Source organism: Branchiostoma belcheri, unplaced genomic scaffold, assembly GCF_001625305.1.
Source record: "Branchiostoma belcheri isolate BF01 breed outbred unplaced genomic scaffold, Haploidv18h27 scaffold30, whole genome shotgun sequence".
Taxonomy (NCBI): Eukaryota; Metazoa; Chordata; class Leptocardii; order Amphioxiformes; family Branchiostomatidae; genus Branchiostoma; species Branchiostoma belcheri.
The window spans coordinates 2601657-2628449 of NW_017803910.1; the positions used below are offsets into that span (position 1 = coordinate 2601657).

The following is a 26793-nucleotide window of genomic DNA, read 5'->3' on the forward strand; positions in this document are numbered from 1 at the left end:
CAACGAGTGCTTCTCTTACTTTGCTCATGTTTTGATGTCTGTCAGACACCTTCCTCAGAGCTTTTGACTGGAGTAATGCTTCTCACCTCTATATGTTATCCAAAGTAGGTGGCAAGAAGCAGTACTCCAGTTAGAAGCTCTGAGAAAGGTGTCCAATTGACATCGAAACAAGAAAATCCCAACATCCTATGCTCTACCAACCTGATGAAATTTCTGAAATGTACATAGTTTTACATGATATAACATTTTGATATTCACCTTGGATTTGGTCCAACCCCTTTTCCCCCATAGCTGAAGTACCAGAAGGACAAGAACACAGAGAAGTACATCCCCATCGCCGACACTGTAGCTGTGAAACATGCTCAACACATGGAACAGATCCAGGGCTACGTAAGTCTCAACTGATTTTTTGTCTTTTTCTTTTCTATAACTAAGGAAAACGGATGTCACTAAAGGTTTGACAATGACTAAAATAGGCTTCATGTTCTATAACTGTTACAGTATGCCAAATCTACTATCAATTTGTAAGAAAGCTAAGTGGTGTTTACAATTGAAACAAAGTTGGAACTGTGATGGGGGTAAAGAGTTGTATACATATTACTAGATATTCTGTACAAGCTAAATTGAGATCGATCAAATATTAAACAAATGTCCTCTGTTGGTAACACAGCTGCCGTATGAGAAGCACGATGCAGGCACAGTCAGGAACAGGTACAGGGGGAAGCGCTTCACTCCGGTGGACACGCCCGAGTCCAACCGTCTCAAGAGCCTGAAGGAGCTGTCCAGCGACACCATCTACAAGGAGGAGGCCAAGGAGATCAACGAGAAATGCTGCTCGCAGTTCCCTCTGACTCCCGAGATGGAGCGATTCTGGCGACTTCAGGATCTCTACAGCGATGTAAGTAGTAAAGTACGCTATTTAGTAGCATGGAATCTATAGAATAAGATAAAAATAAACAGATAAATCTATGATTGATTAAATCCATCGTATTCTAGCTTCAGTTTGCTCCTCCGGTTGCTTCCCTTGCCAAAACTGCAGACTGCAAAAAACTGGTCAATGTGGATAGGTTTTGTAATTGTTTGTGGCAAGGGAAAAATTATCTAGGGAACCACTAGAAATTGGTCACATTGGCCAGTTGGGCCATGTATGCAGGTGGTCGCTGGTACAGGTTTGACTGTAGTAAAGTCTGTGTAGTAGTCTGGAATCAATAGAATAAAATACAGATGCTGGTGAACGATTGTTTGAATATATCCTATTCTAGCTTCAGTTTGCATCTGCGATTGCTTTCCTTACAGACTTGATTATTGTGGAAGAACCTTCTTATACAGTCTCTTGCCAACTTGATGAAAATTTAATTATTCACGGAGGAAATATGACTCTGTTTTCAGGCTGACTACAGAATGAAGGCTTTGGAGACACGTGGAGATTTCCACCTGTACCCAGACACCCCTGAGTTCGAACGCCTCAATAAGATGAACATCGTTCAGAGTGATGTAAGTTTGTCACATTTTTTGTTTTTATGTTTTAGACCTTTCTTCATGTATGATTTATACATGTCATGCATGCCTCAACTCTTAATTGTCATGGTCACCAAAACTGGCTACTAGTAAGTGACAAGTTTGACTGTATAGTTAAGAGCTGCACCACTACTTTCTAGCATGTGTAGTCAAGTGGTTAGAAAGCCTGCCTCTGTACCAAAATGTTGGGAGTTCAAATCCCGGCTGTTGTCATTCACCCAAAATACTACACACTACTGTAAAGGCCATAGTGTTAAACTATGTTTGGCTGTTCATTGTTCTTGTTGAAAAGAGCTAGGGGAATTTCCCTAGTACAATGAACCTGTAAATTCTGTACATAGCATTCTGTATTCTCTGTCATGACCAGTGGGAGAGTAGCTCATCAGTGAGCTAAAACTGGATCAAGATCACTTTCCTTTCTGTCTGTCTTCTCTATCATGACCAGTGGAAGGTTAGCTTTCAGTTGTTGGAGATCGTTTTTTAAAATTTTTTTCTTTCTTCCTTGTGACACAGCTGAAGTACCAGGAACGTTACATGAAGGAGTTGAGAGGAAAGGGATACCAGCTGACGCCCGACATGCCGCTGTACCAGAGGATGAAGAGGGTCACAGCCCAGAACAGCGACGTAAGTTCAACATTTCCTACCATTTATATGTTCTCTATGATTTCTTTAAAGCTTTTACACATGCACACGTGTATGTTAATCTGAACGTGCCCTGTCCTTGGTGCTGAACGCCTTCCAATGACAAGTAATGAACTGAACAATCCAAACAAAAAAGCTCCACATAATTCACTGATATTGAGTGAATATTATGTATCCACATGTAATCATGTACATGCTGGTCTGACAGTGTTAGCTCTGTCCTTGGTGCTGAAGCTTACTGATTGGATGACTTTCCTGTTGTTGTTTTACCATGTACAGAATGTCTACAAGGGAGAGGCTAAGAAGCTGCTTGGCAAGAGCATCGATGTCACACAGACGCCCGAGTACACACGCCAACAGGAAGCTCAGAAGATCAGTAGCCAGGTAACACCCTAACACATGTAGCTCTCCCCTTCTTTTCTTCAAAAATCTAAACCTTCCAGTGACATCCTTGTCTAATGCAGTGTGCTGTGTTTCCATATTCTGTGTTTTTATTCATTTAAAAGATCACTGTGACCAAAGCACTTTGGATTGTTGTAAATTGCATCCTGTTTTAATTGTGACTCAAGTGTCTTTCAATGTGTTCAATTTCTGTATACATTTGTATGTCATTGCAATTAGTGCTACAGTAACTGTTGTTACCTTCGAAACTATCAAAATTTATGTCATGTTACTGTTACAATTAATCATGTCATGTGGTTTCTATCATAATATATGTGTCCAATATGTTGAACATGTGATATCATGTAAGTGTTGCTCTGTACATTACCCTGTGTTACTTGCTTATTATGGCATACATTCATCATTTATGTTTTCGCCCGTTTTCTTGCTGCCCTCCTTGCAATTATAAGTTCCTGGCTGTTGCAGTCCTTTCCATCTTCCTGCTTTGTATATTACATTGTACATGTTAAGCTTTCCCTTACGCTTTTGTACCTGTTTTATCCCTGTTTTGCTTGTAAAACTGTCTTGCTGCCTTCTTATGTTTTGCTGTTGTCCCTTCTTTGTTGCTATGGCTTTGCATCGACCCTGGCTACCTGCTGTCCTACCTGTGCTTATATTTTCTTTCATTCCATTTATTTTTTCCTTTTGATCCCTCCATTCTTTGTTACCAAAGCTACACTGCATAGATCCTTGCTACCTTTGTTTTACAGCACTGCTCTTCCTCAGATCCTGCCCAGCCCTTTGCGCAATCCTGTTTTTGTTTTCCTGTTGTACGGTGTCCAATCATTTTCCCAGCTGTATCATTCTGTAGTTTGTGTTAAGTGCAGGACTCTCTCCAGGTCTAATTTTTTCTCTGTCTTCTTAGCAATGATGATAGAGTAAAGCACCAAAATGATGTGATGATTCAAAGCACCAAACTATGTTTCTAATCACCACGCGATGTAGCAAAGCACCAAATTATGTAACTTTATCAAAGCATCAAAGAATCTAAGGACAAATTCTGAACCTGATAAACTTTTTTTAAACACTGCAACCTATTTCCACATTTTGTGAGCTCAGATGCCAATTTCAAAAGGTCTTATCTTAATTTTGTAAATGTTTTGTGGTGCTACAAACAACCTGAGGAATATGTATTGAAGATTTTTTATCTTTGCCTATACATGTCCAGCAAAATTCCTCCCAATGATGGAAGGATAGATGCTAGAGAGAGCCCTGTTACGTTACAATGAGATAAGAATTGCCCACCTGAGGCACCTCTGTAGTTTGTCTGTGCTCTAACCTTGTTACACCCACAGTCTGAGTATGAAGCGAAGGACAAGGAGAGGAAGCATCAGTACAAGACCTCCTCAGACACACCCGAGTACCGGCGGCACAGGAAGGTGGCCAAGTTCACTCCTGATGTACGTGACTTCTCAGTTATCCTCTCACATGCAGCCCTTTGCCTCACTGTCTGTGGTAGTTTATGAATACATCATATATTACATGTATATATATATTCTCAATGTTTCTGAAGGAGACATGATTGTAGTAGTTATCAATGAATGGTCTAAATAGCTTTGTAGCTTTGACTAAACATAACTATCTAGTACCTAAAAGCTAAATAGAGTTTTGTAAGACTTATAGATTTGTTGGAATTTTGTCACTATGTTTAGCCATCTTCAATATGTTTTTTGAAAGAGTAGTGGCTCAAGATTTCTTTACCTGTAGCTCACAAAGCAGTGAGTTTATGTGGTTGAAGTACATGTATGTCACACTGTTTTCATTGATGTTAACTTTGCAACCCCCCCTTCCCATTTCAAATGTAAAAAAAATTAACAGAAAGCGTACCAGACAGCCAAGCCAGATTTGGACAAGTACCACCCTGTGAAGGACACCCCATCCAACAAGCGTGCTGATGATGCTCAGAAGATCCAGAGTGACGTAAGTACTAATTTAAAAGTGAACTCTTTAGTTTTTCTCAACCTCTCTCCAATAAGATACTTTTCTTATCTGTAAAATTTGGCGTACTTCATTGTTATGATAAAGTAACCTTAACAGTTACTATAATTATTGTAGACAATTTACACATCTTGCAATGTCTTGCAAGTTCATGCCTGAGGGCTAATTGCAACATGTGTTAAAAGTGTACATGATTGTACATACAGACAGTGCAAGCTAAAAATGGTGACAATGGTAACAAGTGGAACAAGACATATGACTATTCTAAGCCCTGCTATAGTATACAATCACCTTTCTTTGGGTTTGAGTTCTTTCTTGGAAGCATGTAAGATGATTGATTGATTGATTGATTGATTGATTGATTGATTGATTGATTGATTGATTGATTGATTGATTGATTACTTTATCCACAGCTCTGGTACCAGGAGCAGGGCCGTGAACTCAAAGGAAAGGCCTACACAGAGGTGGACAATCCCGTCAACCGTCGCGTCAAGAGCCTGCGGGAGATCACCAGCGACACGTTCTACAAGGACGAGGCGCAGCACCTGTGGCACGTGGCCTGCACACAGTACCCCTACACCCCCGACATGGAGCGCCACGAGGACAACCTGCGCAAGTTCAGTGACGTGCTCTACAAGAATAAGTACGAGATGACCAAACACGAGTACCACCCCGTCCCAGACAGCCCCGAACTCAAACTGGCCAAGGAGAACGCTGTCAGACACAGCGGGGTATGTAACCGTCTAAGTCCATGCAAGTTTGCTAGTAAACAGTTTAGTACACGGTGTATTCTCCATCACCCAAGGTACCAGCCCGACCGCAACTCAGATCATCTAAAGGCTGGAGGGTGATCCTACCTGTGTAATACTGCTTATCATACGGTCCATATCGAACGTTATCGTGGCTTAGACATAAATGTTTGTATGTCTACGATAGTAAGATACAAGAATCTGCACTCAGTTGAATCCATCCATTTTACTGTGTAATGTCAAAGTAAATTACTGAAAAAAGAGCCATATTGAGTAGAGTCGATAGGACTAATTTTCAACTGGATTTTTTCCTTTTACAGTTCAAGTACAGGGAGAAGTATGAAGAGTTGAAGAAAAAACCCAAGTTCAACGTTGCAGATACACAACTGTACAGGAGAATGAGAGAAGTTGCAGCAGCTACATGTGATGTACGTAATGCACATAATTTCTTTAAAACATTTTTAACATACACGTGTATAATGATCTGAACTGCCCTGTCCTTGGTGCTGAACGCCTTCTAATGGCAAGTAATGAACTGAACAATCAAAACAAAAGGCACAACATAATTGATATTGACTGTTTTATATGTATCCACATGTAATCATGTATGCTGGTCTTATAGTGTTGGCTCTGTCCTTGGTGCTGAACTCCTTCCAATGACAAACAAAAGGCATACAAAAGAGTATTATGTCCATTCCAGGATTTGAACCAAGGGACAATTGTATCTAAAATGTAGGCAAATGGCCTAGACTCTTAATTGTCCAAGTATTGATGAAAAATCTTTCATCTCAGCACGCTTCAAATAAAAACTAGATTCTTGTAACTTTTATACTTCCAATCACAGCTCTAGTAGACAATTCTGTACATGAACTCTATAGGCAGAAATCTGTCTTAAATTTTGCACAGGTGAACAACAGTCGGGTACTTACATACATTTATTTTTTTCTAGCTTTATACTATATAGAATAAGATGTTGACTTTTCAAATTTTTTTGCAGGACAATTATATGGGTGACTACAGACAGAACATCAAGGGAAAAGGTGTTTCCAACTACGCGGAGACGCCGCTGTACCAAAGGAACAAGGAGGCAGGGGATGCTTCCAGCGAGGTCGGTGGTTTGTCATGGTGGTTACCAAACTGCCCCCCTCCCCACTCCCTAAAATAGTCGCACCATTCTTGGTGGTTAGTATGACTGTATGCCCCACTTCCCATAATGACTGAGCCATGTTTGTGAATACCAAGCTGTCCCTGCACCCCTCCCCATAATATAACTTTACAGCTGGAATATACAGCTGGAATATACATTGTGGTTACCTGACTTCCCCCTCCAATTTCAACTGCAACATTTTTGGGGTTACCAAACCACTCCCCCTCCCCCAAAGTTACATCATTTTGGGTGGTTAACAAAATGCCCCCCTCCCCATAATAGCTTTACAATTCTTGTGGTTTAAGCCCCCTCTCCATAACTGCAGCTCTTATCTCTTGCTTAATCTCAGTTCCAGGTTTTCAAAGCCTTTCCAAAAGCTATGTTTCATGATGAGTTTTATCTTCCCAAATGCTTATAACATCCCCCTGCTGACTTATACCTTTTTGGTGGGTAAACTAGCCCTTACAACTGAAGTTTAACTTCATCTTGCATCATTTCTATGGCAAAACTCAAATCTACATCAGACTTCTTACCCCATCTTTTAAGACTTATCATATTTACTTGGGCCAAACTCCAGACATAATATCCCCGAGTTTTTCATACGCTAGCCTGCTTTATAACTCTCCATCTGCTGTGTTCACTTTTGTTTTCCAGATTTTGCCATCAAACCATCTTTCCCTTGCTGCCCTCCCCACCTTTCCCATTACTCCATCACTGAACGGTATCCTTTCGCAATCCTCTCCTTGCTAACTTGTCGACTATTTGCATTTTACAGCTTTAAAACATGTTTGTGCTGCTTTTCTATTTCAGTGTGTTCCAAGACAGTATCCTTTTTCGGTGCTATTCATTCCATGCTTTGTATATATTAAGCAACACCCCTTTATCTTTTCCTTTAACTTGCTGCCTCCCTCCCAGCTAAACATTACAGGAATTTATCCTTCATTACAGTTTAAATATTAATTTTCATCATACTCATGCTCCACAGCAGCTTTAATCTCATTTTCCCCTTTCTGATTTTTCCCTTATATAAGACCCTACACAGCTTTCCCTTATATTCTGACTTCTGATCACCTTATCATGCTCTTGTAATTCTTTTCCCTGCCAGCATAGCAATTTTGCTCACAGTTTTCCTTCCCAGCCAGAACACCCTGCAATAACTTATCCTTTTTCATTTATCTTTTTTTTAAATTATCAGAGCTGATCATTAATCTATGCACCCCTCCCCACAGCCTGACTAAAAGGTCTTTATTTTCAGGGTTGCTGCTTTTCACACACAACTACCCAAACTCGAAACATTTCCACACCATTTCTGTTTCTTTTCAAACTTTCCTTTTCTTCTGCCTCTCCTTTCTAGAAGTCTAATTGTGTTTTTGATGCATTTTCTTGTGTAGCTTAAGTATGGAGTGGACCTTAAGAAGATCCGTGAAGGCAAAGGCTACACCCCGACTGCCGACACTCCTCAGAACAGACATGTTAAGAAGATGGAGAAGATACAGAGTGCGGTAAGACATCACTTTTTTTCTGGAAATGTTGTACCTTTTTTTTAAGCTTTCAATGTAACAACAACATTACGTTATCTACCATGTCTGAAAGTACATGTAAGAGCCTGAATGTTTCATTAGTAGGTGCAGTTAGATATCTGTAAGGGGAGAAAAACATAAATAGCCACGTGTATCTGTAGCTTCTACCAAAAATACACCCATGTGAACATGAAAGATATAGAATGAAAAGTCATCTATGTTGCGGTGCAATTTGATGTAAAACAAAAGGTCCAATACTATAGACAATGGGCAGAATTTTAGACTGTCACAATACTTCTGGTCCTCTTCATGAAAACCCACTTGCCCAGGATAGGCAACGCTATGAAAGTGTGACAAGAACAATGCTTTAAAGTCAGTGAGATTATAAATCTACTAGGTTTATTGTTTAATATAGTAACATTTATGTCATGTTCCCCACAGGTGAAGTACCCCAAGGCTCTGAAGGACCTGGCCAAGTATGCGACGGTGCTGGACACCCCAGATACACAGAGGGCCATCAACACGTACAAAAACCAGAGCACGGTAAGTCTAGCCACATTGCAAAGGCACCATTTTATCGACTGATATTGGGTATTTTATATGTATGCACATATAATCTAGTAATTTTATAGTGCTATGAGCGTATATTATTGCATTGGCTCTATCCTTGGTGCTTCCAATGGCAACATAACTATTAAAACAGAAGGCAGAACATAATTGACTAATATTGAGTGTTTTATATGTATCTACATGTAGTCATATACGCTGGCCTGAGAGTATATCATGGGATTTGCTCTGTCCTTGGTGCTGAACACCTTCCAATGGCAACATAACTATCCAAACAAAGGGCACAACATAATTTACTGATATTGAGTGTTTTATGGTTTCCGCATGTAATCATGTATGGTATACCATGGCATTGGCTCTGTCCTTGGTCCTGAAAACCTTCCAAAGACAAATATGTATATGACAATCCAAACAAAAGGCATACAGTAGAGTGTTCTTTCACTTCAGGTCTGTCCAATCTGGTCTGTGTGGACAGGCAGTCACTATAGACAGTATTTTTAGGGCCTGTCATAAAGGAAAAAATACCTAAGGGACCACCTAATTGTTGTCACATTGGCCAGGTGGTACTGGTCACTGGCAGAGATTTGACTGTACATCAGTGGCCAGGTTTTCCTTACAAATAGGTAGTCACTTTGCTAATTTTTTTCCTGTCTCCCCAGCTGTACTACGGAGCGGACGCCAAGAGCGAGATGATTGGAAAGCCGTTCCGGGAGGTGAACGAGACTCCGGCCAGCGCTCACCACAAGAAGGTCCTGGACATGAGCGATGTGGTGTACAAGGATGAGGCCAGACGTCTGCACACCATCGCCTGCACACAGTACCCCTACACACCCGAGAACCTGCGCATGGCAGAGCTGTCCAGGACACAGAGCGAGGTGAGGGGTGGGGTTTTGTCTTTAAGCCTTGTTTCTTGGTGATCTACATAAGATGAAGCACATTTTACTGTTACGGAGGATTGTCACTTGTATAATAGCAATAGATTCTGAAGCATTCTTTTGGGTCATGTGTTAAGTAAATTCCTCACTTTGAATACTTGAATAGTAAAGAGAAATTCATATTCTTGATTTATTTCTTAAATGATAAATGTTGTGCTTGCTCCCCACAGCAAATGTACAAGGAGCGTGCAGAACTGGAGAAGCACAAGTACACACAGCTGCCTGACACACCCGACATAAACTTTGCCAAGGAGGTCCATGACATCACCAGTGAGGTGAGAGCTGCTTGGAAACAATGTGTCACAAATATTGTTCAGTTCATTAAACAACTTGATAAATCATGTATAATTATCAGCTCCATCTGTTCTTACATGTACAACTGTCTTAAAAATCAAGTAGGAGTTGGACCTGTACATATTAGTATACTATAGAATGTAGTATCATATCAGACTTCTTTCACTGTTACTGTACAATGTAGAACTTTATCCCCATGACCTATGTACTTGCATGTATATTGTAAATTCAACAGATGATTGCAATGTTTTCTTTGCACTTTCAGAACAAATACAAGGAGGAGTACAACAAGGACAGAGGCAAATACTCCATGGTGGCCCAAACACCTCTGTACGAAACAGCACAGAAAGCCAACAAGCTCACCAGCGAGGTATGGCAGATATTTAGTGTCATCCATTAATTAAAGTTGCTTTGTTCTCAAATAGAATCTCTTATCCTACCTTTGTCTATACATATAAGATATATCTTGGTCTGATATGTTTAAAGTCTGTTACCACTGCACAATCTGCAGTGTAATGTACATCTATATTACATTTTGTATATAATTTAGCAGTAATATGTATAAGGGGGAAATATGAAACTGGGAAATCTCTTAAGAGACTCATTTTTCCAGGGTGGCACAGATATTTACCTCCTGGTAGATGTATGACTGTGTGTCAGCAGACATATACATGCTTCTACGTTAACAAAAACCATGTTTTCCTTGTTACTCCCAGACTCTGTACAAGAAGGCCTACAAGGCACTGCAGGGTAAGGGATACGCACTGATCGATACTCCAGAGTTCGAGAGGTGTAAGCAGGTGAACAAGCTGGCCAGCCGGGTAAGAAAAATGTATTGTCCTTGAGTGATGTATCTTGTGTTTGCCTAGAACTAGATTCATCATTTTGATAGGAACTAAAGGATGTAAATTATGTTGAATTGTTTGTTGTCATGTGATATATACGCATACATATGGGACAGTCTATTATAAAATGTGTTGAGAAGTTGTGAAGTTACAACAAGGTGTTCAGCATGTGTATTAGTTATGGCTCAGGAAAATGTCACTTTGTTAGCAGGCAGTTTTTATGAATTGGGTTGTGAATAATAATGCATTAATTGAGCTTTAGGCATTAGACTGCTAATGAAAGCTTGGCTTTAAGATAGTACCTACATTTGTTAGCCTGTGATAAAGTATTGTGATCAATGAAACTGAGAGAGCAGTACTACTAGAGTCTAATTATTCAGAGAAAAATTAAGTACATGTATGTTTAGCTGTAGCATGAGAAAGCTGAAAGTTTTTGCTATAATGTATCAATTAGGATTCAATCTTAAGCAAAACTCTTGAGCATGTGATGTTGTAGATTTGTATGTGTAATGATGTTGTACTGATAAGTATTTGTTGTTGCAGATTCAGCATGCAAACGGGAAGTTGCTAGTTAATCAACTGTTGTTCGACATGTATAAGCATGAACCATCGGAGCAAACTTTACCGGGAGATGCCAAACCAAAGATGTATGAACAACGGGATACCGAAGTGCACGCATGCATGCAGAAACAAACTGTGCTTTCACATGCACACAACACACACATGCACACACAAACACACACACACGGTTTCAGGAGTGCATGAACATACAATTGTGTGAATGTGCATCATAATCCATGTTTCCCATATAGCTAGTAATATGATGGTAGATAATTTTGTAACTTGTTTACCAGTTAGTAAGTTGCCATTTTACATGTTGGTTGGTACACAATTATGTAAAAATTGTGATGACATGTATTTTACAGGGTTTGACATGTGTTTTGGCCAAGTGTATGATGCCTTTAGATTCTCAATTTACTTTTGGAAAATTAGATATAAATAAGTTTCATTTTGTTCAGTTTGGCTATAACTGAATACAGAAGTCTGGTATCCAGGCTTGTTCAGCTTTGGTGTACTTCCCTGTGGTCACTAACCTACATTGGCAAGTACACAGAAGCTGCAAATGGATGGGTACCAGGCTAATAACTATGAATTCAAATTGAAACTATCATGATGTGAAAATATTTATTAATGTTATATCTTTGCTGCTTTATCAGTGTATTGGTTGTAATTTTTAACATTCTCCCTGCTGACCTTCGATTTTTCACCAATTTTGGTTAAGTTATAATTCTAGACAGCAGGGAGAAGGTTAAAAAAACAAATCACCTTTTAAAAATATGAGAGTAAACATCTATTTTCTGTGTGCTATCTGCCTGATGTTGTGCTGGTTCTTATTTTGGCTTTTGTCATCCGTCCTTCCCAACAGACCAAGTACCACGAGGACTATGAGAAGTCGAAGATCAAGGGTTACACACCAGTGGTGGACACACCGGAGAACATCCGCCTTCGCCAACAGAGCAAGATTCAGAGCCAGGTGAGATTTCATGATGTAGTAGTAGTAGTATCAGGTCTTTGATTATACTGCTGCCTTGGTCCCTGGCACAGGGGTGGGCAGTAGTTAGTCTTCACAGATACAAGCAGCTCTGTTCAGTGGGTCCACACCAGCAAGGCTGCACTCTCTAATGTCCTTCCTGACACACTCCATACAGGTCTTCCTTGTGATTATTGCACAATCTGAGAAACAGATTTTCTTCACGTCTGGCAGGTACAATGTAGCATCGGCCACTTGCTTTGACTTCCAGCATCTGGGAGAATATCAGCCAAAGGATCATCTGCCAGAGCAACCCATCACAATACCTTTTTTACTTTTTCTGCTTCTATGGTGTACTAAATGTACTCCTTAGTAGTCCTTGTCAATCAATGATGACTGTCAGTGTGGGGGGTATGACCTCATGTGGCTTCAGAGTCCAAAATTTGAGGGGTACTTGGTTGTATACTACTGTACTAGTAGGCAAAACCCCCGTGGGGCATAATAAAAATCTTTGGGATTCCAGGTCTTGTCCTAGTGTGATTGTCGATGTTCACCTTGGGGAGGGGGCTAGCAGAGTCTCTTTGCTTCGAATCCCTGCTACTCTTGTCAGACTCTACAGAGGTTTAGGTTGCTTCAATCCCTATTTAGGGGACCATAAAATAAGGGCAGACAAATTAACATAATGTCATGGGAGACACCTGAGAGAATAGGGATTTTCAGTTATATCCACCTGTCACCAGATGTTTCATCTAATGTTTCAATACAAATATTTTTAAGTAGGGATAAAGGATTAAAATTGTCCACTCTGTCTCCCTGCCTTTTCCCTCTCAGACAGATGTTTAGGTTCTTTCCACCCTTTTTAGGAGGCCATAAGAATGAGGTCAGAGAAATGCTAGTCTAAGAGTGTTAAAGGATGACATAGTTGTGGAAGGTTCCAGATTAAAATGTCTCCTTTGACTAATTCGAAATTATACTTTCCCTAATTACATGTTGACACAAATTGTGAAGTTGGTATGGGGTCCTTGTGAAATGAAAGAGAATGTTGTCATACATATGTAATTGCTATCAAAACGAACTGTCAAAAAGGGGCCGCATGCGTCCTATTTTTGGCAAAGCAAGCTTAGAATTTTTTCACCATCCTGCGTGACAGGTTTGGGTTGTCTAGAGTTGCTCTCCATAACAGCAAATTCGTGTGGCCTTATGATGATGCAACCAGGAAAAGTTTTGTGGGTGGCACTTCATTTTTGTAGCAATGATTGCATTGCCATGCATGTTTTTCTGTGTGTCACAGGGCTGTGTCCGCATACACTCATACACAAATTCCTCCCACCCCTAATGCCGCATTATATACCCAAAAGATGATGCCCTTTGATGCTAAAAATATTTCCATGATGAGTATACCAGACCTACCCTGATAGATCTTGCCAGGGGGTCCATCTGAGTCAACAGATGTGCTCCAAAAAAGGAGTTAGGTTATTAATAGAGACATTCTTTTAAAGCAGAGCCTGTCCATTCTGGTGACTAGCATGTACATGTAGGACTTGCAGTAGGGATTCTGTTCACACATTGGTACCAACGAGTTCTCAACACCACTTGATTTTTTGTCGGTAGGAGTTTTTCTGTCAAAGGACCTCATGTAAGTTTGTGTTGGGTGTATATTGATGTTTGAGATGAGAGCTACTGTATGGTAAAGCTTGCTGGATGGATGTCTTGTTCTAAGGAATGTTGGTTTCCTTGTCGTCCATTGCTATTTTGGCTTTGCTTGTCACATTTCTGGATTGAAATCTTTCTTGCTTCTGTACACAAATGTTCCCTTTGGATAAAGGTAATCTACATTTGTTCTTAGACCTAGATATCATGCAGAGAGCTTTGATGGTGTTTTTATTGTTTCATAACTTGATTCTGATGGAAGAGCATGTCAGTTTTGTCCATTAGTCTCCGTCAGACATGTTTTTGTTGTTCAGTGTCTTCGGTAGCTACGCATGCTGTTGACTGTATTTGAAGGATCCATTAGAATTGCGTTAAGCCTGTCGTTATGTACTGAGAGCTACGTTGTAGGCATGTTAATATGGAGTAGTTGTGATTTATTTCTCGCAGTTGTTACTTGTGTAAGCTATAGGGTGCCATGTGCCTACTGCGTTATGGCTTTGGCAAGAAACCGGCCCCTTGATTCTATTATTACATACAGGTCATTAGAGTTAAAAGTAGCACGTATCATCGCTTGCACTGGAATGAAGGGCCCGTTAGTGCATCTGTTATTGCAATATGTGAATAAAATTTTGATAGATGTAATTGGTTGCGGTCATCATTGCTTAAGTAGTTTGATCCAACGTATTTATAGTATCATGTGGCAATACATAGCGCTACTTGTTACTTTATAAAGCATCATGCTTCACCTCAATTTAAAAGAAGAATAATATTTCACCCTGAATCATGACTGTGTTGCTAATCGAGTGTATTGAGTCATCTGACAAGATAGAAAAGGGAAAGCTGCTGTATGGTTTTTACATGCACATGTAGCTGCTCTCTCCACCCATACAATCATGTACATTAGCAAAGTTCCTTCAAACTGTTTTACTCTTTTCTACAAATTTATCTGTTCTGTTCTCTCTTATGTCCTACCTTATTTCTTGTTCTTAATTCTTTCTGTAACATTGTTTTCTCTTGCATTTCTGTTCTCTTTTTTCTTTGACTCTTTCCTTCTGTCCCTCTTCCTTTCTCTCCGTAGAACGAATATCAGAAGGGTTACAAGGCTTTGGCAGGAAAGTTCCATTACACCTCGGATAATCCTGAGCACAACCGGATAAGGAGCGTCAGTAAGATACAGAGCCAGGTACTGTACAAAACAACTCTTCCGTTCAAACCTACTAAGTGCTTGTTGGAGTGTGGGTTTCACTGGGTGCTCTAATCGTGCACAGAAGTGGTCACCAGGTCCTGCAATGGAGAGATAAAACTCAGAGGATGAGCCTGCAATTAAGGAGATCACATGCACTTTCCCAGCATATCTCTTTACTCTTCTGAATCACAATCTCTCCTTGTTCATTTAGATATCTCCTTTTCTACACATTGGTAACTCCTTACTTTTTGTTTGATCTATTCTTTTCCATGTCATTCTCTAAGTGGTTATCAACTAATTGTTTGCACTTAATGTGATATTGCTGCACAGTGTTTATGGTGGACACTGTTTTAAGAATAAGACAGAATACAAAAAAAATTTTACGGTGCAGATAATCACTTAGAAAAGGACATAGTCATACCTGGTTTCTTTTACATTCATTTTCTTGAAGACCAGCTGACTTTTCTTCAGCAAAATGGCTACTGTTCTTTTCTCATAGACAATTGTGAATTTTTCAAGGCAATAATTCTGGCCCATGCCAATTCCAGGTCTGTCTACCCTCATTAAGCAGGGGTTGAGGAAAGCCTTGCGCAGTCCACTTTAACGGGTCCATCAGACCCAGTACCTGAGCGCCTCAGGGTTCGCATAGTGTCCAGCGTAGGCTTTCCTAAAATGGATAACCATCCTAAATTCCATAGTCAGGAATCTGTGCCTTACGAAAATGGCATGATGTGGGGTGCCAGGGTGCTTACTACTGGCTGCTCACGGCTTGCCCTCCTTAACCGTAATAATAACAACAACATCAATGACAGCAGTGATGATGAGAATGATGGTAACGGTAACGTCCAACCTGGTGAACATGAAAACCCTGCTGCAAACAGCCCAGAACAAAACCCTGGTCAGGACGAAACTGAATCTGATAATGCAGATCAGGCAGAAGGTAGCGGTGCCTTTGGCACTGACGGTGGTCAAGATCAAGGCCAAGAAGAGGACAGTCCTCCACCAGAAGAAGAACCACCTCAAGAAAGTCCATCTATTGAGGTAACTCCTCCTGATGACGTCTTTGAAGAAGATCAACCAAAGGAAGAAGGAGGAGGACCCATCATTGAAGAGGCGCCAAGCCCTACCGTTGAGGACGTTGAGATAGAAGAAGCAATGGAAGCAGCAGAGGGTCCCTCAGAGCAGTTCACCGAGCTGCCTTTGTCTTCAGACGCTCCTTTAGAACCAATGCGGAGCCCTGTTGTTGAGGAGCCTGAAGAGGAAGAGCCTGCAGAGTATGAGGAGGCGGAGGATGCTCTCGTCGACTTTGATCTCCCCAGTCCACCCCCTGAAAAGGCTACTCCGGAGGTAAGACCAGTTTCTCCTAGGGTCACATCTCCTGTTGAAGAAGATATTCCTCCAGAGAGGCCTCCTTCTCCAGCTGCGGAAGCTTTTATGGAGGAAGACATCTCTGTAGAACCAGCCTTCCCCAGCCCTGCAGAGGCTCCAGCACGGCAGGATGTTCCAACACCACCCTATATGGAACAGGCTTCCAGCCCTGCTGTACCGGAAGCTCTGACAGAGGCTGTGGAGCCTGAAGTTCCAGAAACACCCATGGAAGCAGAGTTCCCCAGCCCACCTGCCTACGAAACCTTAACGGAAGAAGTTCTGCGGGACGTTCCTGTCCATGTCGAGAAACCGAGTCAGCCGACGGTCTCAGTGTTTACCAACCCAGATGAGCTTGATGACGAAGGTGGGTACCCTCAGCCATTGTTGGGAAATCCTGGCCACAAGGCTGGCAATCCTCATCCTCACAACCCCGGCACTCCTCCGCCTATCGAGGAGAAACCCACCAGTCCCCAGCCGGGGCAGGTATCAGGAGGAAGGCTGGTGAAGACTGGGTCGTACAGCTCGTACCAGTACGAGGAAAGCGTCCGTGAAGTCAGGTCTTCAACAAGGCAAACCATCAGGGAGGTTGTGACCTCCGACGGCAGGGTGGTTTCAAAGCAGGAGTCTGAGGAGACATCCCACGCCGAAGCATCTCAGGCCAGGGCGAAATCCGAAACCACCCGGTCGGACGGCACGAAGACCGTCACGACAAAGAGAGAGGCAGAGGAATCCATGCAGGCCTTGGAGATGCAGAAGAAGGCAAAGACCACATCAGGTGGGGTGACAAAGGTTGAACCCACACAGGGCATGCGAGCAATGGAAATGGAAAAGAAAGCCAAGGCTTCAACCACCATACAACAAGCGCTTGGTGAAGCAATGGAGGTGGAGCCCCCTCCCCCTATCCCTCCTTTACCAGTAGAGGTCGGCAGAGTGACCATAAAACAAGAACCTGGAACTCTGAGGGGCATCTCTCTTAAAGGTGTGTCCAAGTCTCGTGGTGGAGTGAAGCACACCATCAAAGCCACTTCTGCCCTTAGTGAGGAAAGATCTACTCAAGTTACTACGTCGGCAATGAGTGAACAAAGATCTAGTCATGTTACTACTTCTTCACAGAGTCAACAAAGAGCTAGTCAATATTCTACTTCTGCCATGAGCGAAGAGAGAGCTAGCCATGTTACTAGTGTCCGAGCTGCAAAAGCCGTGCACACAGGTGTCACCAAGAAGGTGGAGAGCCATCCCAAAATCGTTGTGGCACGCCGGACCGAAACAGTGAAAATTCAGCTCCCAATGGGGGCCAGGGAAAGAGTTCTTCGGATTAAGATCCGTTTCGGCAGGAAGAACAAACCAAACCGACTTACAGCATACGCCTGGCAGCAACTTCGTTGGCCAGGGATAACGGAAGTCAAAACACAGGAGGATGTGAGTGAAGACACTAGATATGTCTACATCCTTCTTAAACAAATATCTGATGATCGTACATCTAAGGAGTCATGCCTCAGGATCGAAGTGCCCCCGCTGATAGAGCAAAGTATCATGAAGATATCCGCGGAAACATCGCGCATGTTGGTGCAACAACAGAAGGTCATCTACAAAGCTCATGAGAGAAAGTATGGTGGTCACAAGTACAAGTTCACTGTACAACAGGCGGTGCCTCCTGAGCTGGATGAAACCCCCACTCTCAGTGCTCGGGATGCAAAAACAAGGTTTGAAATGGAAAGAGCAGAAGAGCTAAGGCAGCGCAGGCACGTGACCCGCCACGAAGTGGGACAAATGAAGGAAATGTTTGAGCGGGGTGCCAGCGATGCTGAGGATTTTGAAAGGGAACCAACTCAAATTACACGCTACGAAGTTGGTTCAAAGAAGGAAATGTTCGAAAGGAGAGCCAGCGATGCCGAGGATTTCGAACGACAACCGGCTCAAATTACACGCTACGAAGTCGGTTCCAAGAGGGAAATGTTTGAGCGGGGAGCCAGTGACGCCGAGGACTTCGAACGAGAACCAGCTCAAGTTACACGCTACGAGGTTGGTTCGAAGAGGGAGGCCTTCGAGAGAGGAGTGAGTGAGGTTAAGATGGCAGAGAGGGAAGAGATTCATGTGGCTCGGCAGGACATTGGCCAGAAGAAGCAGCTCTTTGAGAAAGTTGCCGAAGGCCACTGGGCTAGTCGGTACATGGACTCCGATGAAGGTGGAGAAGCACCGGAGAGACCGCCTCCTCCAAGGTTCGATGTCGGTCAGAAGAAGGAGATGTTTGAAAAAGGTGGGCAGTCTTGGAGAAGGACCGACTCTGAAACTGAGGAGTCTCTCCAGATGATAACTCAGCAAGATGTGGTGAGAAAGAGAGAGCTCTTCGAAAGGGGAAGGAGTGGGAGTGAAGAAGAAGCTCCTGAGAGGCCTCCACCTCCAAGACAGGACGTTGGCCAGAAGGCTGAGCTGTTCGAAAAAGTTGCCGTTGGGCAGTTTGTCAGAGAAGAAGGGGAAGAGAGAGAGCGCGTCATTCCCATCAGGCCACCTCCTCCCTCCCCTGACATGATCCAGAAACGTGAGATGTTCCAGAAGTTCTCTGAAGGGCGCTGGAGCAGCTCTGAGGCGGAAGAGAGGGAAGAAATACAGATCGCAGCCGGCGTCACCTCCAAGAAAGAACTGTTTGAAAAGGCTGCGGAGGAACTACGATCAAAGAAACTGCCTCCTCCAAGCCCTAGACGAACTCGTCGAAGGATCCGCTCGGACAGTTTCAGGCGGTCGATATCATCAGACGAGGAAGGAACTCCGGAGAGGCCACCCCCTCCCCGCCCGCCACCTCCTGCCCCGGCACCGCCCACCCCCTCTCCTCCTGCATCTCCGGTGACCACAGCCCCACCGTCTCGCCCCCCACCGCCTCCCGAAGGTGAGGAAGGTGAAGACTGGATCGCTTCAGTCTCGAAATGTGTGGAGATGTACGAACGGGAGGTGCAGATCAGAGGAGAGAGGATGAAGCTGAAGACCATCCGGAGGGATCCGACCCCCGTGCGTCGTCCGGTCCGGTCCTGGCCTCCAACGCCTCCGAGCTCACCGGCAGAACCGATATCCCCCGTACGCAGGACCCGGAGGTCCCCCTCCCCTGGACCGGCAGTACCAGACCGTCCACGGGGCAGGGAGCCACCTCCCGTCGCCCGCCGGTTCAGAGACCGCAGCCCGGCAGTCCACAGGGAACACTCCTCAGAAAGGAGGCTGACAAGCCTGGCCCAGAACATTCTCTCTCAGGAGGGTTTCGAGGAATACAGGGCAGTTCCGCAAGACACCTACCAAGTCGTGGTCGACCCCTTCTTGCAAAAGGCGCAGGAGGTGACCAAGCTGCTCAGCCGGGCTGAATACGAGAAGGAAGCCAAAGAGCGGATGTGGCACTACCACGGCCTTCTGCCTGATGACCCGGAGGCAAAGCGCCGTGCAGAGCTTGCCAGGATGCAGAGTGACTTCCGCTACAGGGATTACCCCAGGTACCTGGAAGCAAAACCAGGCATGGTGGCTGTTGTGGATCGGTGGATGATCGGGCAGAAGAAGCAAACTCATGAGCAGAGCACAGTGGAGTATCCACGTGACCACCCGAAAGACATGACATGGAGGTTGAAGTACCAAAGCACGCCAGACGACACCGTGACAAAGCGAGCCCAGGAAGTCACCCACATCAGTAGCGAACTGGAATATCAGAAAAGGGCTAAACAGACAAAGGACAGGTACACTGCCATTACTGATGAGCTGCAGCTCGAGACACAGAAAGATGCTGCCAGGATGCAGAGCTCCGTTTCCTATGTCAAAGATCACCCATTGGCAATGGAGAAACGACATGCATACACTTCAGTAGAGGAAGACCCTAGCTCCAGGCATGCCAAAGATGCCTACAAAATGTCCAGTCAACTCGAGTACGAGAAACGGTACAAGCAGGAAGTGCTGGGCCACATCGGGTACGTAGAGCTTGACACCCCCGAACAGGAACGCATACGTCGAATGAAAACTCTTCAGTCCCAACTGGAATACCAGAAAGACTACCCGATGGACTTTGAGAGAAGGAAGGACTACCAGACGGTAACTGACGACCCGAGCACAGTCCGTGCTAAGGAAGCTACTCACCTTGCCAGCAAGGTTGAGTATGAGTCCAGGTACCATAAAGAGAAAGACATCTACAAAACAGTCGCTGACACCCCAGAGGCAGTCAGAGTCAAGGATGTGGGCAAGATGCAGAGTGAGATCGAATATCAAAAGCCAGACAAAGTGAGGAGACAGTACTATCAGACTGTCACTGATGCCAAGGACAGCCAGAGGCTGAAGGAGGTGGGACACCTGCAAAGCCAGATTGAGTACCAAAAAGACCACCCCATGGGCTTTGAGGGGAGAAGAGACTACCAAGCAGTGCCTGATGATCCAGAGACTCTGCGTGTGAAAGATGTGACCAAATTATCAAGCGGAGTCGAGTACATACGAAAGGACAAGCCCAGACGAGAGGTGTATCAAACTGTCACAGATGACCCTGAGGCAAAGAGGATGAAAGAGGTGGGCAAGCTGCACAGCCAGCTTGAGTACCAGAAGGACCATCCTATGACATTTGAGGGAAGGCTTGACTACACCGCGGTCTCTGACGACCCCGAAACACTCCGTGTCAAAGACGTGACAAAAATGGCCAGTGGATATGAATACCAAAGAAAAGACAAACCACGCAGGGAGGTTTATCAAACTGTGACAGATGATGTGGAGGCTAAGAGAATGAAGGAAGTTGGGCATCTGCAAAGCCAGATAGAGTACCAGAGAGATCATCCTATGACTCTTGAAGGAAGGCTGGACTATACAGCTGTAGCTGATGATCCCGAAACTCGCCGTGTCAAAGATGTAACAATGATGGCAAGCGAGGTTGAATATGAACGGAAGGACAAGCCTAGGAGAGAAGTCTACCAAACAGTCACTGATGACATGGAGTCAAAGAGAATGAAGGAAGTTGGGAAACTGCACAGCCAAATTGAGTATCAGAAGGACCATCCTATGACTCTGGAGGGCCGTCTTGACTACACAGCTGTTGCAGATGATCCGGAAACTCGCCGTATCAAGGATGTAACAATCATGGCCAGTGGGGTTGAGTATGAAAGGAAAGATAAACCAAGGAGAGAGATTTACCAAACCGTGACAGACGATGTGGAGTCAAAGAGAATGAAGGAAGTTGGCAAACTTCACAGCCAGATTGAGTACCAGAAAGACCACCCCATGACACTTGAGGGCCGTCTTGACTACACTGCCATCGCTGACGATCCAGAAACACGCAGAGTTAAAGACGTGACAATGATGGCGAGTGAAATCGAATACGAGAGAAAAGACAAGCCACGCAGGGAGATCTACCAAACAGTGACAGATGACATGGAATCTAAGAGAATGAAAGAAGTCGGGCATCTGCAAAGCCAGATCGAATACCAGAGAGATCATCCTATGACTCTTGAAGGCAGGCTGGACTATACAGCTGTAGCTGATGATCCTGAGACGCTTCGTGTCAAGGATGTGACAATCATGGCCAGTGGGGTTGAGTATGAAAGGAAAGATAAACCAAGGAGAGAAATTTACCAAACCGTGACAGACGATGTGGAGTCAAAGAGAATGAAGGAAGTTGGAAAACTTCACAGCCAGATTGAGTACCAGAAAGACCACCCCATGACACTTGAGGGTCGTCTTGACTACACTGCAATTGCTGACGATCCAGAAACACGCAGAGTTAAAGACGTTACAATGATGGCCAGTGAGATAGAATATGAGAGAAAAGACAAGCCAAGGAGAGAAATTTACCAAACGGTAACTGATGACGTGGAATCTAAACGGATGAAGGAAGTTGGGAAACTTCACAGCCAAATTGAGTACCAGAAGGACCATCCTATGACTCTTGAAGGAAGACTGGACTACACGGCTGTCGCAGACGATCCAGAAACTCTACGTGTTAAAGATGTCACCAAGCTGTCTAGCGGCATTGAATACCAGAAGAAGGACAAGCCAAGAAGAGAGATCTATCAGTCCGTCACAGATGATGTTGCCACAGTACAGGCAAAGGATAGCCAAAGGCTGCAAAGCCAGTTGGAATATGAGAGGCTTTATCGTGAAAAGAAGGGTACTGGCATTTTCACTATGATTGCTGATGACAAAAATCTCCAGCACGTCAAAGATGTGTCGAAGTTGGGAAGTCAGCAGGGGTACACCAAGGACTTCCCCATGGAGCTGGAGAAACGTGGTGGGTACACCTCAGTGGAAGCTGATCCCACAACGGAAAGAGCGAAAGAAGTCTATCAGTTCCAGAGTGATGTCGAATACCAGCGCTCCTTCCGCCAGAGAAGAGGCAGTTTCACAGCCATCACAGATGATGCTGCCACGAAGCATGCTCAGGAGTCTGGTAAGGTTTCGAACGAGCTAGAATACACCAAGAAGTTTCGACAACGTCGCGGCAGCTTTACCGCAGTCGTGGACACTCCTGAAGCACAGCGTGTTAAGGAGGTGAACAGGTATCAGAGTGAGCTCGAGTACAAGAAGAGAGCTCTGCAACGACGTGGTAGTTTCACCGCTGTTGTTGATGACCCTGTTACTGAGAGAGTGAAAGACTCCACTAGACTGGCCAGTGATACCATTTACAAGAAGGCAGCTGCTGAAAGGAAACAGGCATACACCATTGCCCTTGATGATCCCAACACTGAGAGAGTTAAGAATGTTTCAAAGATGGTGAGTGATTATGAGTACCAGCGAATGTACAGAGAGAAGAGAGGAACTGGCATCTTCACTTCCATTGTGGATGATCCATTCACAAGGCATGCCCGAGAAACGGCAGAATACCTAAGTTCACACGTGTACAAGAAGGACTTCCCTGAAAACATGGAGCGTAGGTCTGGTTACACAACTGTTGTGGACGCCTCCGGGCTCAAGCATGCCAAGGAGGCATCCGAGATCCAGAGCTTGATCAAGTACTACGAAAAAGACAAAGAAGGGAAGTCACAGTACACGCTGGTGACTGACGACCCAGAGAGTATGAGGATGAAAGACGTTGGCAAAATGCAAAGCAGGATTGAATATGAGAAGGACTATGAGGCATCGAAGGATAAGTACACCATGGTGGGAGACGATCCACAGACAAGGAGAGTACAGGAGATGACCAAGTTGCAGAGTCAATACGAATACCAGCGTACGTTCCTCGAGGAGCGAGGCCTGGGCTGGTACACGGCGTGGCTGGATTATGATAAGGAGATGGAAAGGCAGCTTGGGATGAAGCACATGTACAGCCACATCCACTACAAGAAGGACTTCCCTGAGCAGATGACAGGCAGGGAAGGGTATCAGATGGTTGCAGACGATGTCCAGACTGTTCATGCAGGGGAGATGTCCAAAATGCAGAGCCGGGTAGAGTATGAGAAAGACTACCATGAAAAGAAGGGATTATACACCACGACAACTGATGAGATGAGAGCTACACATGCCAAGGAAGTTGGTAAATTAGCCAGCTCAGTGGAGTATCCTGTTGACCATCCGATGGAATGGGAAAGGAGGAGAAGGTACACTGCTGTCGCTGACGATCCCAATACTAAGAGGGTCAAGGAGACAACAAAGTACCAGAGTCCGTACGAATATGAAAGGGAACATCGCAGGAAAAAGGGGCAGTACACAATGGTGGCAGATGACCGAGAACAAGTCAGGGTTGTGGAGATGAACAAGCTTCACAGTCTGGTGCAGTATCATGAGCAGTTTGAGAAGGATAAGGGCCAGTTTACCACCGTGCTGTTTGATCCAGAAACCAAGAGAGTGGTTGAGCTATCCAAACTCCAGAGCATGAATCACTATCAGCTTGAGTTCGAGAAGAACAAGGGCAACTACATCACAGTCCTGTTTGACCCAGAGTCTCAGCGATACAAAGAAGTGGGCAAGTTGGCAAGTGATGTGGAGTACCAGAAAGAATTCAAGGACCTACGAGGCAAGTACACTGCCACCGCAGACACTGTTGCAACCAAACACGCAACCGAGGCTGGCAAGCTGCAGAGTCAGCTGGAATACCAGAAGGATTTCCCACAACAGATGACAGAAAGAGCGGGCTACACCCCAGTCACCGACAAGGAGACCATCCGTGTCGTCGAGATGTCCCAGCTCCACAACCTCATCAAGTATCGCGAGCAATTCGAGAAAGACAAGGACAGGTTCACCACCGTCCTGTTCGATCCTGAGACCAAGCGTGTCGTGGAGCTGTCCAGCATTCAGAGCGTTATCCAGTACGAGAAGAAGTACCAAGCAGACAAAGACAAGTACACAACGGTCATGTTTGATCCTGAGACGTCCCGCACAATGGAAATGTCCAAGCTGCAGAGCTTACACGAATACCATCTGCAGTTTGAGAAGGACAAGGGTCAGTACCAACTGGTCACAGATGATCCTGTGTCAGAGAGAATAAAGGAGGTTGCCCGCCACCAGAGCCAGTATGAGTATGTCAGGAAGTGGTTGGAGGAAAGAGGCATTTATCATTCGGCACCTGATGACAAGGAACACATGCGAATCGTTGAGGTCAACAAACTGCAAAGTCTTCTGCATTACACTGACGAATACAACAAGGAGAAAGGAAAGTATACCACAGTTCTATTTGATCCAGAAACCAAGAGGGTGGTTGAGCTTTCTAAGCTGCAAAGTGCAGTGCAATATCACGAAGAGTTTGAGAAGAACAAGGGCCAGTACATCACTGTGTTGTTTGATCCTGAGAGTAAGCGGTACAAGGAGGTTGGAAAGTGGCAGAGCGATGTGGAGTATCAGAAAGAGTTCCGCGGCCTCCGCGGAAAATACACGTCTGTGGAGGAAGACGTGCAAACTAAGAGAGCGAAGGATGTAGGGAAGTATCAGAGCCAGCTGGAGTACCAAAAGGACTTCCCTCAAGAGTTTGAAGGAAGGGTGGGGTACACCCCAGTTGCTGACAAGGAGACGGTCCGAGTGGTGGAGATGTCACAGCTACACAGCTTGCTGAAGTATCAGGAAGAGTTTGAGAAAGATAAGGGCAAGTACACAACAATCCTCTTTGATCCCGAGACCAAGCGAGTGGTTGAGCTGTCGAGTATCCAGAGCGCAATCGCCTATCAAAAGGAATACCAGAAAGACAAGGACCAGTTCACCACCATTTTGTATGACCCTGAGACCCAGCGTTTCACAGAGTTGTCGAAGATACAGAGCCTGGTATCTTACCATGATGAGTACGAGAAAGAGAAGGGCAAGTACCACTCTGTTGCTGAAGACATTGAAAGCAAGAGGCTCAAAGATGTTGGCAAGTTTGCCAGTGAGACAGAGTATCAGAAGGAATATCAGAAATTGAAGGCCTTCTACACAGAAGTACCTGACAAGGAGATGTTGAGGGTGATAGAAATGTCACAGCTACACAGCGTTGTAAAGTACCACGAAGAATACGAAAAAGACAAGGGTGACTTCACCACTGTCCTTTACGACCCAGAAACTCGGCGAGTCGTGGAGCTGTCTTCGATCCAGAGTCTGAACAAGTACCAAGAGGAATTTGAAAAGAACAAGGGAAAATACACCACCATATTGTTCGACCCTGAAACTGAACGTGTCCAGGAGGTTGGGAAGATTCAGAGCAATGTTGAATACCAGAAGGCCTATCATGAAATGAAGGGCAGTTACAGAACTGTAACTGATGATCCTGAATCTGAGCGCCTCAAGTCCGTCTCTAAATGGCAGAGCATGAGCGAGTATCAGAAAGACTTCCCGGCCAAATTCGAAGGCCGTCCTGAGTATCAATCCTTGGCTGCTGACAAGGAAACACTGAGAATTGTAGATGTCACAAAGCTTCAGAGCCTGATCAAATATCAGGAGCAGCACAAGGATGACATTGGCAAGTTCACCACCGTTCTTTTCGATCCTGAGACAAAGCGTGTCCTGGAACTCTCTAAAAGTGCAAAGTCTCCTCAAGTACAAGGAAGACTTTGAGAGTGAAAAGGGGGGATACACGACTGTGTTGTATGACCCTGAAACTCAGAGGTTCATTGACCTGTCCAGCAAACAGAGCGATGTTCATTACCATGAGCAGTACGAAAGAGAGAAAGGCCAGTACACTGCAGTTGTTGATGATGTGGAAACCAAAAGGCAGACGGGAATAACCAAGGTCCAAAGCTCAGTGGTGTACCCGAAGGATTACCCTCTTCGATATGAAGGTAGATCAGGCTACACTACAATCCCTGATGACAAGGAGCTGCTGAGGGTTGTGAACCTCCAGAAGATTCACAGTCTCATCCGATACAACAAAGAGTATGAGGACGAAAAGGGTGCCTATACCACTGTGATGTTCGATCCAGAAACTAAACGTCTGATTGAGCTGTCCAAGATTCAAAGCCTGATCAAGTACCAGGAACAGTTCCAGAAAGAAAAGGGCAGCTTCACCACGGTTCTCTTTGATCCCGAGACAAAACGAGCCATTGAAGTCGGCAAGATCCAG

The 26793-nt window shown here is 44.4% G+C and overlaps 2 protein-coding genes across 2 annotated transcripts in view; both read left to right on the top strand.

The window, feature by feature from the left end:
- The window catches only part of LOC109474200 (nebulin-like), a 176816-nt gene that overhangs the window by 125592 nt on the left and 24431 nt on the right, over positions 1-26793 (top strand). The window contains 18 exon segments of the mRNA XM_019774455.1: positions 292-390; positions 671-898; positions 1390-1494; positions 2032-2142; positions 2440-2544; positions 3897-4001; positions 4420-4521; positions 4953-5270; positions 5609-5716; positions 6286-6396; positions 7827-7937; positions 8397-8498; positions 9182-9397; positions 9628-9732; positions 10017-10121; positions 10468-10572; positions 12023-12130; positions 14856-14960. Of these exon segments, the coding sequence (XP_019630014.1) occupies positions 292-390; positions 671-898; positions 1390-1494; positions 2032-2142; positions 2440-2544; positions 3897-4001; positions 4420-4521; positions 4953-5270; positions 5609-5716; positions 6286-6396; positions 7827-7937; positions 8397-8498; positions 9182-9397; positions 9628-9732; positions 10017-10121; positions 10468-10572; positions 12023-12130; positions 14856-14960 (2349 nt within the window).
- Positions 15531-26399, top strand: LOC109474147 (nebulin-like). Its single transcript, XM_019774353.1, has one exon. The coding sequence runs from the start codon at positions 15636-15638 to the stop codon at positions 26286-26288; it is 10653 nt and encodes a 3550-aa protein (XP_019629912.1). The 5' UTR covers positions 15531-15635; the 3' UTR covers positions 26289-26399.